At 43.1% G+C, this 15,677-nt stretch overlaps 1 protein-coding gene across 1 annotated transcript; it reads left to right on the top strand.

Moving 5' to 3' along the window:
• The first annotated feature begins 934 nt into the window (after positions 1 to 934).
• On the top strand, positions 935 to 15,369 carry pdlim1 (PDZ and LIM domain 1 (elfin)). Its single transcript, XM_018749560.2, has 7 exons — positions 935 to 1,100; positions 4,507 to 4,658; positions 7,163 to 7,247; positions 10,619 to 10,806; positions 12,984 to 13,129; positions 13,331 to 13,448; positions 14,296 to 15,369. The coding sequence occupies exons 1-7, from the start codon at positions 1,008 to 1,010 to the stop codon at positions 14,480 to 14,482; spliced, it is 969 nt and encodes a 322-aa protein (XP_018605076.1). The 5' UTR covers positions 935 to 1,007; the 3' UTR covers positions 14,483 to 15,369.
• Positions 15,370 to 15,677: the final 308 nt, after the last annotated feature.

Raw genomic sequence — 15,677 nt, 5'->3', positions numbered from 1 at the left:
CAAGTAGAGTAATTGCTTTCATTTGTGAACATATTTTCATATTTCAAAGTATGTAGATGTGAAGCATACGTGACGTGGGGGAAATCACTGCGACAATTTCACCAAACATGATGGATACCGAGATTTTTAAGATCCATCCATCCATCCATCTGTCTAGCCATCCCTCATCAATAACTACTGCCTGTCCAGCTGAGGGTAGGGGAGCTCCGGAGCCTATCCCGGAGGCATAGGGCGGACACACCGGGACATCTGCTGCGCATTTCCCATTACAGTTCATAAAAATATTCCATCAAATTCCTTAAAACCACGAAAGTATGGTAAACTGGTAACACGTGTTCACGAATCTATAAGACGTTTCGGTCTTTGTCAGTCATATTTTGGAAATGTTTTTGTCTGTCGCTTTCGGTTCAGTTCTGGTCACGCTTCACGTTACTGGGTCACGTTTCTTCTGTCCTGTCCCGTCTATAATATTCCAGTTTTATGCACCTTGACCTTCGTGCGATGAAGATCGTTGCATACGGTGGAAAAAACAAACCAAGTTTACTTAAGAATCACACGCGTCTACAACGCACTCCGACTCTCTTTCTCCCATGTAATGCACAAATTTGGATTTCTCTGATGTACGTCGCTTTGGAGAAAAGCGTCTGCTAAATGAATATTAAATCAATGTATGTAAATGTCTCTGTCGGGGGGCCCTATCTCGCGGTCCTATGCTGCCCCTGCGGGCTGCCCGGAATCCCGTATCCTCCGCTCGATCTCTTCCATAAAAGGTCAGCAGTGCCGCGCGAGTGACGCAAGCGCGCGGCCCTAAACAAACATGGGAAACGAGGGAAATGAAGGAAACGAGGGAACGCAGGGGAGGAGTTCCAGGATGGCTCCGCCCACGGTCGCGCGGAGTGGAAAGCCCCGCCCCTCACCCCCTCCCGTGCAGGACACCTCTTATACACCCCTGCGGACACGCCAGCCGTTTCCTTGCGGGACTTTGCTCGACTCGGGGGGTGAAGAACATGCCGCTGAGGGTCGTGATGAAAGGGCCGGGGCCCTGGGGCTTCCGCCTCGTGGGGGGCAAAGACTTCGAGCAACCTTTGACCATCTCCCGCGTGAGTATGCGAGGAGCGCATCTCGCGTGCATACTACTTACTAGTTTCGCTTCGACTCGAGGTGCGGGAGCTCGTGCGCCGCTCGCGGTTTTGTCTCAGCGCTCGTCCAAAGCGCTCTTTTTTGCTGCTTGTCAAACCGTTCGTGCGCGCGGCTGGAAATTAATAACCGAATAATAGTGGAGGGCGCGTGCACGGCATTGCTGTGTGCCCCCAATTTGGTGTGGTGTTTCGCAAACGGTGTGTGTTGTAGTACGACTGCGATGGATGATGAGGAACACGGTAGAAACGCTGCCGGTTACTTACTGTGTCAAGAAGCCAGGAAGTTTTACTTAAAGTCTTACATTGAAATACCTCGAACATGTTTCAAGAACATCATGCGAGGATTTCCCAGTGTTGTTTGAGACCAAATATCTGAGGCCTGCTGAAATAGGTTGTGCGTTACTTGACATGACCGTGACGATTTTTTTTTAAAAAATTAAAAAAAAAAGCCTCTGACTCTGAGGCAAAAAGTTTTAGCTGCAGTTCAATTTTTCACAAATTAATAATGATTGTGTTCCCTATTGGCCAAATCAAATGTAGTGTTTTGCTTTAATAAATAAGGTGTGCTCTGGGTTTGGCACGAAATTCACATACTTGCTTCCAAGTTTTTTTTTTTTTTTTTTTTTTTTTTTTTTTTTTTTTCCCCCCCCCCCCTTCCCCCTCCAGTTTTGATTTCCTTGTTCTTTCATTTATGCCATGCTAGGCCTTCTTTCCACAGGTTTTCTTGCTTTGGATATTCTTTGTTAAAAAGAGATATTTGGTGAAGTCAGTGTGTGTCCTGCTGGGTTGACACTCCAGTCTACAGTAGACAGTGTCCCTCGTTTTCTTCTGAGCTAGGAATGCCACCATTCCTTTGGTTCCATCAAAAGCCCATGTCCTCAACAGGACGCTCATCGTCGAGTTATCAAAATGTTTTCATACCGGTTGCTTTCAGTTTCTCTTTCCAAATAACCAGTGACTTAATTGTCCTCCCCAGCCTTGAATATTGATGCTCGGTCCAGATCATCGTAATTAAACTGTCCTGATGCAGTTTAATTGCCCCTGGACCCCAAACTCTGATCCATTTTTAAAAATTATTTTCCAGGCTTTTATTAACCATTTTTGTTGATATCATTAGCCTGGCTGACTAGGGCTGAGCAGGACTCTCCTTTACACCTCAGTGTGCTGCAGGATCTGCATTAATTGAAGCCAGATGAAGTACCATGTAAAGTGTGGAATTTCAAATATGACTCATCCCTGAAGCACAAAAAGTTCTGAACCGTGTCATAGTATTAGGCAGATAACGTACCCTTTCAACCCTGTTCTTCTTTGACCCTCTGTGATAAAGTGGGTGATGTAATGGTTAGTTCCTCCATCCTCCTGCTCACGGCACTTCGGCCATCCATGACAAATGTACGGTTAGCATGGTTTGGCCTCCTCAGCCAAAAAGCTTAACATAATTATTAAATATGGTTTTTTTTAAACATATCAGGCTGGCTTGTACTTTGAAAGCAAAGCAGAAGAGAGAACTTCAGAAAATCTTAACTACATATTCTCACGGATGGAATTAATCTTAGGATCTCTCGAGAGGCATTAGAAAAATATACTCTTGCAACCTTCAAGTCAGGGATGAAACCTCTAGGGGTCACATCTGATCTGTATACATGTCACATTTCGGCAGTTTGGGTGGAAATCAGCCCTGCAAGTTCAGTCTTGCCAACAGGCTCCTCTTCCCTGAAAGAGTTGCAGTGCAGTGTTGGACATTAACTTTCCCCTCTACTCTTAATCCCCTCTGATGTTTTGGATAAATCACTTTGCTGAAGTTGGCCTTACCAGCAATTTCCTTAACTCATCCTATAAAACAAAACCCTCTTGTTCTACTTTTCTCATCAGATTCTTCTTGACCTCTTTCCAGCTTTTGGTACTGTGACTCACTGTGTGGTATTCTTTAGTCTTCTCTTTGAATCCCTGTGATGTCTTCCCACTAAGCATACTCCCCCCCTATTATATGATCCAAGTTTGACAAAGTATTTGTCATGTGGCCTCATGGGTTGGTCACTAACCTGGAGGTGAATGGTTTATCCCGATGCAGCAAGAAATGATGGGTGCCTTACACAAGCACGGTGTTACTGAGGTGTGTGAGTGCTATAATTTGGACAACCCCCCCATTGAATTGAGAAAACTTGGCACCAGTGCAATTAAAACAGACTGGTGCAAATTTTCCACAAAGGATGATGTTTGATGAGGTGGGGAGATAGCTGGACCTCACCACCCAGCACAGTCAAAGCAGTCGCTGCAGGAATGGTATGAGGATGAGAGCCACAGGTGGGAAAATTTTGCTGTAATGCAAACTGTCACTTCTGACATACAAAAGATATTTCAATATATGGATAAATTTGGTGATGGAAGGGGTTGCACAGGGCGTGGTAATAGTACCTCATGGCTCCTGGGCTCTGGGTTTGAATCCAGCTTAGTCTGTGTGGAGTCCAAATGTTTTCTTCATGTTTGCGCAAGCTTCTGCCCACAGTGTAAACATATGTTTCAGTGATTCGAAATTGCCCTTCGTGTGTGAGTAAATGATCGCGTGTGTGACTGTCCTGTGATGGATTGGCATCTTGTCCAGGGTACACTATGTCTTGTAACCAGACCGTATTCTACCTGTGTTGTTCAGGTAGTTATTGATGTATGGCTGAATAGATTCCCACCCCCATATAACGCTCATCTGGAACCAGAACATCCTTTTGAGTGTTGAATTGGCATTGGAAGGAAAGTGGCACAGACTGAGTGACTGGTGCACCTCGTATATGGGGTGGCTACTTTTGTCTCGGAGTAAAAGTCCTGTGCTGCGTTGCACAAGTTGCCTGAACTGTTATCTCTTCCTTTTGTCTCTTTACACTCTTGCCCTGGCAGATACTTCCTCCTTGGCCCCCTTCCCCCAGTCCTCCACTGTCTGTCATAAATTACTATACTGGAGGAAGCAGGGACTGTTTACGCTTACCAGCTTAGTGATAAAGTATGTCATTGTTTTCACTGTCAGGAGGAATGCCTTGGATGGATTTCCAGCATTGAGAAAGTGTGCCATCGTTTGTCTGCCTTTTTCTTGCACCTTGCATAGCTTTCAAGTTTACTTATATGGCATGTCAAGTATCAGTATTACTGAAGATCTTTTTTGTGAGTTCTTGCAGAAGAGAAATGACTTGTGCACTCCAGGCGTTTGTCATTTCAAAAACTTTTGCCGTTGCCAAAACTGTCAACATGATTGAGTTTCTCAGTGACTAATGGAGACAATGAAAGATGGGAACCCGTAGCATCGGTGTCAATGGTGATGTCACATCAGTTTAGTATTCCCTCCCTTTAAGTTGTTGATGATCGACATGCGTATTTGCAGGTGAACCCCGACAGCAAGGCAGCCGAGGCCAATCTGTGCGTTGGAGACATGATCTTGGCCATCGATGGCGAGTCAACAGACGGCATGACGCATCTGGCTGCCCAGAACAAGATCAAGGCCTGCGTTGATGAAATGGTTCTCTCCATCGACAGGTAGGCTATGTTCTGCTCTGATGTGCTGGGTGATACATGCGGTAGCAGTCACGTGCAAGCCCAGGCAGAGACTCGACACACTTGTGTTCCCGGCAAAAGCCCTCAAGACAAGGTGTATTTATGCACTTTCATTTACTGACTTGGCTGATGCTTTTCTCCAAAGTAACATTAAGGGGCTTGCAATTATTTACCCATTTATTCAGCAGATTAATTTTTATTGTGAGAAGAACCTTGCTCAATGGTAATACAGCAGTCATGTTCCTTCTGTTAATGTAGGATAATAAAATATTAGGAAATAATGAAGCAAATGTTTGTATCTTCTAAAATTTGTAACTCAGCTGTTCACAGCACAGGGAGCCAGTACATTGGCAAGTAAAGAAACTAAGTATTGAAGAACTATTCAGTTTAAGTGCTTTATATCATGTCTGTCTCATGCTCCCTGTGCGTGTGTAAAATATATATTTTCTTAGTTATAATAGCAAAATTTCTGTATGTGTGTTTTATTTTATTTATTTGTGTGTGTGTGTGTGTGTGTGTGTGTGTGTGTGTGTATGTATGTATGTATATAATATATGTGTGTGTGTGTGTGTGTGTGTGTGTGTGTGTGTGTGTGTATATATGTATGTGTGGTGGTGCAGTGGGTTTGACCGGCTCCTGCTCTCTGGTGGGTCTGGGGTTCGAGTCCCGCTTAGGGTGCATTGTGACAGACTGGAGTCCCCTCCTGGCTGTGTCCCCTCCCTCTCCAGCTTTACGTCCTGTGTTGCCAGGTTAGGCTCCGGCTCCCTGCGACCCCGTATAGGACAAGCAGTTTCAGGTGGTGTGTGTGTGTGTGTGTGTGTGTGTGTGTGTGTGTGAGAGAGAGAGATATAGTTCTCTTAACTTTAAAATGTGTGGCACCTTGTTTGTGTTCATACCAACTAAGAGTTTTTGTCCTGTCTGTACTGCATCTAAGTGTCACAGCATTTCTCATGGCAGAGAGAACCCTGTGCCCCCTTGAGGAATTCGGTGTTTGTGTTTAAATTCTTTCACGGCACTGCAGGCTATTTATACAGAAAAATGGCTTCAGCTGGATCATGTGCCACGATTTTAAGAATAGGTACCTGCTGGACACAAGTGTGAAGTAGATGATTCAAGGCGGGGGGGAATTTTTCACCTGAGATTTAATTTTCATTATGTAGAAATGAGTATTTTGGAAAATACCCATTTAAAGGAACTTTCTTCCCCACTCCTCTGCTTTCTCCATTTTCATTGGAGAGAAGTTGTAAGTGGTGCTGCTTTGCTGAATAACACATTTCACAATGTTATCACTATCTTTTGGGTGTGGGTTCCTTCTGCTTCTACTCAAGCAACAACTTTGTAGCCATAGTAACATTGTGGTTACAGAATCCATCACCTCTGACAGGCCTTTTTCTGACAAAGGGTTTAGCAGTAAAGAAAATAACCACTTCTTCTCACACAAGATTATTTTTAGCGCACACGTATTGGAATTCCTTTATAGATCATTGTAGAGTACTTGATTTTGTGCCATTCCTCAATACATGGACCAGTAGTCCCCCCCCCCCCCCCCCCCCAGAGTCAGCTGGACCACAGTGTGGATATTTTTAGGAAGTTTCCTTGGATTTGGATTCCGATCAGTTCTTGTTAATTATAGTGAAAGATAATTAAGTCACTCATGACCTCACTGTGGTGAAATGACGACGTTGCTAAAGTTACCGTTGTAGGCAGGTTTCTTTGTAACCAGGTTATCCTGAAGTGTCTGACCCTGTAGCATTTTTAAAATAGTCACCCGTCTACCACATTTCAGTATGTATCTTTTCATCCCTTCGGATGCATGGCTAAACCAGTATGTCAAACTATATCCATTTATGCATTTTTGAGAATTGCTTTCTCAAACTAAAGCTCCAAATATGACCACAGCTGAAGTCTTTAACATCATTGGGCAGTTCACTAAGTAAGGCAATGTGTAATCACCCTGTTTTTTTCTCTGAATGCTGGTGTCTGGTCTTCCATGTGTGTAACAAATGTACATATTTTTAATAGCTTCTAATTTAAATAAAAATCTTAATGCACTGTCCTAACTAAATAAAATGACCCCCCCCCAAAAAAAAAAAAAAAATCTGTGACATGATTACATAAGGTTGGATTAACACTGAAACCTGAAGTTACATATTCTGCAGAAGAACATTCGTGACTTCATTTCTTGGATTACGAATTTATATTCTTGGCATTTGGCCCAAATTGATGTTGTGCCCTCTTGTCATGCAAAAACATGCCTCAGTCCCACACTGCTTCTAGTACTTCTGGACCGCATATGCTAGGACCTGGAGCTCCTTAGTGGAGCCAGAGGGCTGGGAGCGCTTCACTTACAAAGAGACATTGTATTTCGTTGGTTCAAAGGACACCAATTCTACTCTTGTTATGTCTTAAACTGTTTGTTTGAATTATTTCACATTGGATTGTGGAGCTGATTTAAATCTTAACCATATGTCACCCTTTTTGTCTAGGTCAGAGAGCAAAATGTGGTCTCCGCTTTCATCTGAAGAAGGGAAGACCAATCCGTACAAGATGAACCTAGCCTCCAAGCCACAAGTAAGTGTTGCTTCTAGCCAAGCCAAAAGACCACAGAGGAAAGGTAATTTCCAAATGTGGCCTAGTAAAGTTTTACTCTTAATGAGTAAAGTCTTTACAAAACAAGCCTTGGCCAAAACTGTTCCCTTCCAACACTTGGAGTTTATACACTGTCCAGTCAGCTTTTTTTTTTTGTTTTGTTTTGTTTCTCCCCTTTTCCTCGCTATTATGTAAACAAAGGATTGGTTCACGAGCTGCCAAAGCCGCGTTCAGTGTTTATGTCAAAACAGTAGATATCCAAGGGAAACTGACTTTTATCGCCTGAGAGCCCGAGGTGTGTTCCTGTACCTGCTTGCCATAAAGTGCAACGAGTCCAGTGGGAGAGTCGTCATGCAGAACAGGACCATGTGCTCTTGATAGCCTGAGGTGTGAAAACCATGTGATAAACTACTTCCGACTGTGGGCTGCCATCTCCTACCCTAAAGTACATTGAACATTTTGTTATGAATATACTTTAAGAGTTATGTTAATGGTGCATAAAAATTATGGCATGACATTTATAAATAAATATGCCTTGTTTGTAGTGTATACTATATTTTCCCAGCAGCTGGATTTAGGTTTTTAACCAGCTTGATGGAGGGGTAGTTCCATTGAACCTTGGATTATGCTACTTGATCTAAATTGCTGCACTAAAATTTACCACTGTACGAAGTGTATGTAGCTGTTAAGCTGCCTAAGTCATTCCAGCCAGTGTCAGGAAGCTGAAAATCTCCAACATTAAAGGAGAGACTGATGTTAAGGATCTTTGGGCAGGGATGTGGATGGGGGAGTTGGAGAGTGGGAGCTGGTATCAGAGGGTTGTGTGATTGTTTCCTGGGCGGGTCATGGTTCTTGCACTGTTTTTTGGGTGGGGTGCTTTGTCTGTCTGCCTCAGGCAAATGTCCAGCTGTGTAAATAGATCACATAGCCAGGAATTCCCATTAGCTTACATTATTATAGCTGTTTTTATCAGGACATATGTAATGAATGGTTTGCCCCCCTCCCTTTTTTAAGGCCTCTTTGTGGTGTGCATGTCTGAAATGCATTATGAATTCCAGCATCTTTATAAGGAAAGATGAAAACGAAAGTTGTTTGTGGGGAACGTTTCCAAAAATGCTTAACTTTTTAACAAATTTTCCTGCCCATAGAAGGAAGTGACAGGTTGGTGAAGTTTGGTTTTTAACTTGTTCCAGGAGGGATTACATCACAGGGGAAACTATGCCATGTTATCCTAGACCCTATTATTAGTGTGCAAGGCATTTAAGGTCAGCTCCACCTCTGTCCAGGCCTCCAGTCTGGAATGCAGATGCGAAGAATGCAGCCAGCTTGTGTTATCGCATCGACCAGCATGCCGGCAGGAAACGGACACACTCGGGTTTTCACTAATCCCTTCCACATACGGTTAAATTACTCGAATGTTGCAGAGACCTTAGATGCCAGATGGTCTTGTCCTTGTGTTGTTGGGATTAAAGTCTTAGCACAGTCTACGTCCCTTTGTGTGATGATTCACTTGGCTGGAAATTAGCACTTTTAATACTTGTTTTGATTTAGTTTTTTTGTTATTATAAAGCTCACCATTGATTATGGTAGGACTTCTCAGGGCTGTCCATGTTTTTTGGTACAATGTTATGAAAAAGTATTTGCCCTGTTCCAATTTCCTTTTTTGTAGCTTTTGGTATTAAGTTCATTGCATTTTTTTGTAAATTCTACTGCTTGAATGAACAGTGGCATGGTGGGATAGACTGGTGTGTGTTTATTTCCATGTATTATATAATGAAATCGCACCTAACTTTGATCTACGTAAGTAGTCAAGCATGATGAGAGCCAGCCCTATTTAATTTCATTTTGAGCTATTTATACCTTCAGCAGCAAAACTTGCATTCATAACAGCACTTAATGCTGCAGTGAATTTCTGAAGAGCTGTTGAAAATGGAGTTAGCACAGGGTTAAGTAGCCTTTCTATAGGTCTGAATCACAAATAAACTACTGTCAAAACATTCTCGTAAATTAAACAAGTTTGGAAAGGATGAATTAATGCAGGAGTGACTGTCCTGCCAACATCTGTGTTCACAGTGTAAAATCAGCTCAAAGAACCCCAGAATATCCAGGCAACTGTCTGCTCTTGCTTACCAAAAAGTGAAGTTGATGTCCTTGCACCTGGATGGATCTGAAGACTCCTGAGAGTCTGAGGATTGATTAACTGAAAGTCCAACTTTTTGCCTGAAATGGGCCTCCTTGAAAATTTTAACTCTTTACATTCAAGCATGGTGAGGGTTGGGGGATATTCTCCAGCCACATGAGATGTGGCTGACTTCATCACTGAAGGAACCATGGATTCCTTTTTTGTATCAAATTCTGAAGGTGAATGCCAGGCCATCAGTCTGTGAGCTTTAAATATGCAGCTGGGTCTTGCGACAAGACAATGATCCCAAATGCAAGCAAACTAAAATCAGAATGGCTTGGTGGGTGTGGGTGGGGATTAATTGTGGAATGAACTAGTTGAAATCCTGACCTGAATTTGGCTGAGATGTTATAGCAAGAGCTGTTCAAATGTTGCGGAACTAAAGCAGTTTTACATGAAGGAATGAACCTAAATTCCCCTCCTACCGACTTGAGATGCCGTCTCCAGCTACAGGTAGTGTTCAGTTGCAGTCATTGCAGCTAAAGGTGATGCAACCAGTTATTGGCTGCTTCTCACACCTGTGACTGCAAATGTCTTCCACACCAGGGAAAGACCAATCAATTCTGGTGCCACTTTCAGGCTTGATTCATATTCTACTAAAACTGACAGATCTGATCACATTTGATGGTGAAAAGATGCAATGATGGATGAAATGCTTAATGTACACATGAAGTGCTGTGATTATATACATTTTACTTTGGGTCAATTTTATGCTACATCTGGAATCATTTTCCACATTTTAGTTTTTCTCTAAATTTGAGGTGGCCTGGCAGAAGACTTAATATGCCCCAAGGTGTACTTTTAATTTAGTTTATGAACCAATTATCAGCAGTTACACACTTAAATTGAGAAAAGCAAGTTAAATGTTTAATTCTCAGGTTGTGCACAGTTCCTGAGGTTGCTGCTTAATGCACTTGTATAACAAACAGCAATGAAATTTAACAGGTTTGTTTTGTTAAATTCTCACTATAAATGAGCTCACTGTGAATTACTGGCCTGTAAAGTACTGCTTGGAGCACCATTTCATATTCCCAGTGTTGCTTTTCTCAGTGTTATTACTGATTGGTGTGTTTTGCATGCTGCCTCACCTGGTGTGACACATTGCCTGTTCTTGCTCTCCCCTCCTGCACCACCCCTCACCCCCCACATCACCCTCACTGACTGCATGCAGGAGGTAAAACACATAGGATCTGCCCACAACCGGAGCGCATTACCATTTTCTCCTGCCGGATCCAGCCCCAAGGTGGTCACCAACCAGTACAACAACCCAGCTGGCCTGTACTCTTCTGAGAACATCAAGAGCTTCAACAGTGCCGTGGATGGGGCCAGAGGCTCTGGCACTGCTGAGCCCGGAAAAAAGTAAGCTGGATCAAGGCCTGCCCGTCAAATTTGGGCCACTCTGGTGCTGTTAATCTTCTGGTCCTGGATAGTTTGACTTTTGTAGGTTGGATGATGCTTCTCTTGGGGTTTGCACTATACAGGGGCAACATGTACTACAAAGGTTGGGGCCATTGCCTTCTACTTGAAGGACTTTGGCTTTAATTCCCCTTCCTGCTGCAGTACCCTTAAGCAAGGTAGATACTGTGAGTTGAGTAGAAATGAATCGCCTGTATAAATAAGTAAATTTAAAGTCCTTTAGTATAGAAAACAATAAATTGCTCGAGAGAAAATGTTTCCCTGCTTTGGAGAAGCCACTGTATGTCACAATTATTAATTATAAAAAGCACATTCTTGTGCTGTATGTATAGTCACCTGAGTTTTGAGGTGTTACTTTGTCTTTTCACAGTGTGGATTTCACTTCAAGTAATTCAAAACAGGCGAGTGATAAGTGGCTGGCGTGGACACGCTCAACTTGCACACATTTCCATGTGAAGCACCTGGTGTAACAGTAGCCAGCCTGCTCTTGTCTGTGTAAAGCAGCCCTGATGCTTGCAGCGAGAATGCCTTTCTGTGCAATTCCTGCCAATCCTTTAACGCTTCAGTTGTATAAATGGGGTTGGAGGGAACGCTTGCTGTCATTAGGACTGCCTTGTAATGCACACCTTCTTTAAGTGAAGGAAGTTGAGAATAAGTAAGACTTAATGCATATATTAAGATGCATATATTAAGTAGGCAAGGATGCTCATAAATATCCTTGTGCTGTTTATTAAAACTGACGTGGCTAGAGTCGCGGGTTGCTTTCAGCATGTGTTGGTGTAAAGACTTATGCCATAAAAATGTTCAGAATGGGCAAAAATTGACAAAATGCAAAGTTGGATATTAAGTTTGGCTCTGAAGGGCTGAATCAGGTTTCCGGTGACTTGGAGTAAATGCTCTTAAATATGGACTGCAAGTAAATGAATTTCATCCGAGGAACCCCAAATAGCAGCTGAACATATGGCCTCATGTTAGACAGCACATGGGTATGACCACATTCCTGGACTCAAACTAGGCATCCGTGGCAGTGTTTTGGAAACGAGCGAAAAACAGTGGAGAACAGGAAATGAGCCATTATTCTGAGCCCAATACATCATCTGAACAGTGTCATCAGAAACACAACCGCAGTCTAACTCTGTGGAATAATCCCCCAAGACGTGAGCTTGTATTTCACAGAGTAGTAAACTAAAATTTGGTGTGCAGTATTCCACTGCACTTTTGCAAAAGGGCATGTATGCAGTTTAGGTCAGGTAATATATAGAATGTAATTCTTTAAACGTTTAAAACAAGGCGGAACCCTTGCGTATGTTTTGTGTAAATAAATCAGCTCCCATGTAATTATTAGTAATTATTCAGTTCTCTGTACTGCTTTGAGCTGTCATTATCTGTATAATATACCATGCAGAAAGTTGAAACCTGATGTTGGTAGGTAGGACTTTTGCTGAAATGAATCTGAAATAGGCCTGAAGGCTATTTGCTCAGTCATAATCTAGATGCTATAATGGGAGCTCATATGCCAAAATTTAAATAATCATAAAAACACCCTGGGTTCTTTGAACTTTCTGAGTACTTTGTTCAGCTTGTTGACAGGCGCCTCCTGGTGGCCACCTTGCACATTGTCCTGCGAGACTGCATTTGTAATTTACATACTGTTTACATTTATTTTAGTAGACACTTTCCCCAAAGCCACTTCTAATGAACTCTATGTAGTGCTATCAGCCCACATGCCTTATTCACCAAGGTGACTTGCACTGCTAGATACACTACTTACATGGGTCACTCATCCATACATCCACAGAACACACTGTCACACACTATGGGTGAACAGCATATCTTTGGACTGTGGGAGGAAACCAGAGTACCCAAAGAGAACCCATACAGACATGGGGAAAACATGCAGACTCGACACAGACTGAGCAGGGATTGAACCCACATCCTCTCGCACCACCCAGGCGCTGTGAGACAGCAGCGCTACTTGCTGTGCTGCCGTGTTGGGGTGAACCCGGCTTGCTTGTACAATGTTTTCTACAGTGAGATGATCATAAAATCAAGTGCTTTTTGGATCCATGGTGGATGTGATCCATAAGTAATTGCATGTATATTAAATTTGTCCTCGATAGCCCTGACCCTGCGAAACCAACGAGCGGAAGGCCGCCGATAGCTGCGGACTCTGAGGTGTACAAGATGCTGCAGGAGAACCAGGAGTCGAAGGAGCCTCCTCGGCAGTCGGCCTCATTCAACGTGCTGCAGGAGATCCTGGAGTCTGGTACTGCTTAGTCCCGAGTCTTCAGTGATGAGTGACCATTGGGTCGGTTTCATGAGCATCATATCGGACCAGATTAAAAAAGCCTGTTACAGTAGTGAGAATCTTCAGCTGTTCACAGCTTCTGTGAATAGATGCAGAGTCTGTAAAATTCCTTTGCGGTTTGAAACTATTTCTGGTCATACCGTCCTGTTCTCCTTACAGGAGATTCTGACCGACCATCTGGGTTCAGGAGTGTGAAAGCTCCGACCGCAAAGATCGGCTCCTCTGTTGGAAATGCAGACAAACTGCCCATATGCGACAAATGTGGATCGGGCATTATGTAAGTGTTTCTTTTCGGTGTCTTCCAGTTATTCTGCGGCATTTCGATTTTTCTGTCGACACATCTTAAGACAGTTAATGGTTGTTGGGGGATGTTTCCTTTTGTATGGCTTTTACGCTCATCTAATCCATTGCTTTTCTTCCTAAAATGGCTAGTGAAGTTCTTAAATTGATACAAAAGCATTTTCTCGAAACGGCTGTCATTTATTTTTAATTCAGATTACTGAATATTTAAGGGGGCAGACTAAAGCAAAAATACACACTGAGGTCACCAGAGCTTGAGTTTGACCCTTGTCTTAAATTATTCAGGTCATTTTAAAATGCTAATGTGCTGCTCACGAACTCACTGAGCAGATTCTTGCACACTCTGCATCTCGGTGGCTTCGGATCCTGGGAGATCCTGGCATGCTGTAGCCTGTCTTAAAAACGCGATGCACAACCCAAGAGCGCAGTGTCAAATCTCACATGGATTAGTCATCTCTCAGAGCTTTAACCGCCTGGGTCTGGCTCCATCCTCCCCCTTGAGCTATGCTCATTTAGGGAAACGGGCCATGATGTCACACCTGGTTAACGTCAGACAGGTTACAGCTTGAGCAGAGTGTCATCTGTTCCAGGCCTGTGAAAGTTTTATGATGTGTGTTCTAGACAGGAGGAGAGAGTGCATATTATAATGTGCAATATATATATATAATGGCCTCCTGGATTTTGACATTCACCTAGTTTTGTTGTTTTTGTGCCACAAAATGCCAGTTCTCAGGGTGAGACTAAAACTGTATCAGGATGCTGTGTTATCTGTATCTAACAAATTTTGTTTTTATCTTTTTAAAAAAACCCTTTGCCAAATGAAGTGGCCTGGTGGTTAAACTTCGGGACAAGGTCCGTCATCCAGAATGCCTCGTCTGCACGGACTGTAACGTGAACCTCAAGCAGAAGGGCTACTTCTTCGTGGAGGACAAGATCTACTGCGAGAAGCATGCCCGCGATCGCATGGCCCCGCCTGAGGGGTACGACGTAGTCACAGTTTATCCCAAGTAGAGCGGAATGCCACCAGCGTCCCCGACCACGTTGTAAACGATCCTCCTGAGTCTCTGCCATACGGCTGCACGCCTTGCAAAGAAGCGCCGAAGAGGTCATTTTGGTCCTCAATAGAGTACTTCGAACATTCCTTTAAAACATGTTTCTCTTTCAAAGCTAAACAGTCTGTGCGGTTTACCTCGCATCACTTTGGGACAGTCTTTGATCCAGCACCACGATTGGTTGCGAGTTCAGGCGCTTGCGAGATTCTCTTTTGACATCTGAACCCAAAGTGTGCTTTGAAGTTAGCTGATAGTAGTAAATTCCCTTTAGGAGTTACGAACAGGACCACTAATGTAAAATGTATGAATAAAGTATATTATGTGGGCACGTTACCAGCTTCTAGCAATAGAGTAGTCTAATCACTGCTTTCTAATGCTGACTTTCACCACTTTTTTTTTTAATGAAAGCAATTTGATATCTGAATAAATAATTTTTTTTAATCAAGTGTTTGCCTTCTTTCATACTGTTGACAGGGAATGATTATTTTTACAAAAATTGAGACTGAAGTTATGGCTGCAGGTTCCCCTTTTAAACTGGAATGCACATTTAACAGGAATTTAACCAAAAGTGTGGTGTCTATGTAGTTAAACAATACTAGTACCGGTGTTGAATGTATTAAAATGGATTTATACTTTATGCTCGGTTTCTCTATAGGATGTGGACATGACTGTGACTGAATGTAATTTTTTTTTTTTTTTTTTTTTTTTTTTCCCCCTCCCACCCTCAATCTTACATATTGGCCAGATGTAAGGTGTTGACAGACAAAACCCATCAGCGGGTTGCTGTGCTGTAAACTGTTTGGTATGGTTGTTTTCAAACTGCAATAAAACTCCTCATTGCAGAAATTACCTTTGATTCTTTAAGGAATAAAACAGATGCTGGACTGCTTGTGTTTTGTCACTCAGCACTTCCCTTGTCAAGTGCTCGACCCAAGCGGGGGTCGCAGCCAGCCGCAGCCTTACCTAGCAACCCGGTGCAAGGTTGAAGGGGGAGGGGACACGCTGTCACATGGTCCTCCCCCGAAGCAGGACTCGAACCCCAGATCTGCCACGCAGCAGGCACCGGCCGAACCTGCACGGTTACACCCCCCCCACCATTCAGCTCTTGTGCAGGTTAAACACTTTGTCAACAATAGTTAATTGAATGCATTCCT

This window comes from Scleropages formosus, chromosome 4, assembly GCF_900964775.1.
Source record: "Scleropages formosus chromosome 4, fSclFor1.1, whole genome shotgun sequence".
Classification (NCBI taxonomy): Eukaryota; Metazoa; Chordata; class Actinopteri; order Osteoglossiformes; family Osteoglossidae; genus Scleropages; species Scleropages formosus.
Note: the sequence above shows the minus strand (reverse complement) of the source record. Positions and strands in the feature narration are given on the sequence as shown.

Bases quoted from the DNA above. Each gene is read 5' to 3' on its own strand.
- pdlim1 (XM_018749560.2), top strand. From the start codon at position 1,008: ATGCCGCTGAGGGTCGTGATGAAAGGGCCGGGGCCCTGGGGCTTCCGC. The intron at 4,659-7,162 runs GTAGGCTATGTT...CTTTTTGTCTAG, and splicing joins ATGGTTCTCTCCATCGACAG to GTCAGAGAGCAAAATGTGGT. The intron at 10,807-12,983 runs GTAAGCTGGATC...TGTCCTCGATAG, and splicing joins ACTGCTGAGCCCGGAAAAAA to CCCTGACCCTGCGAAACCAA.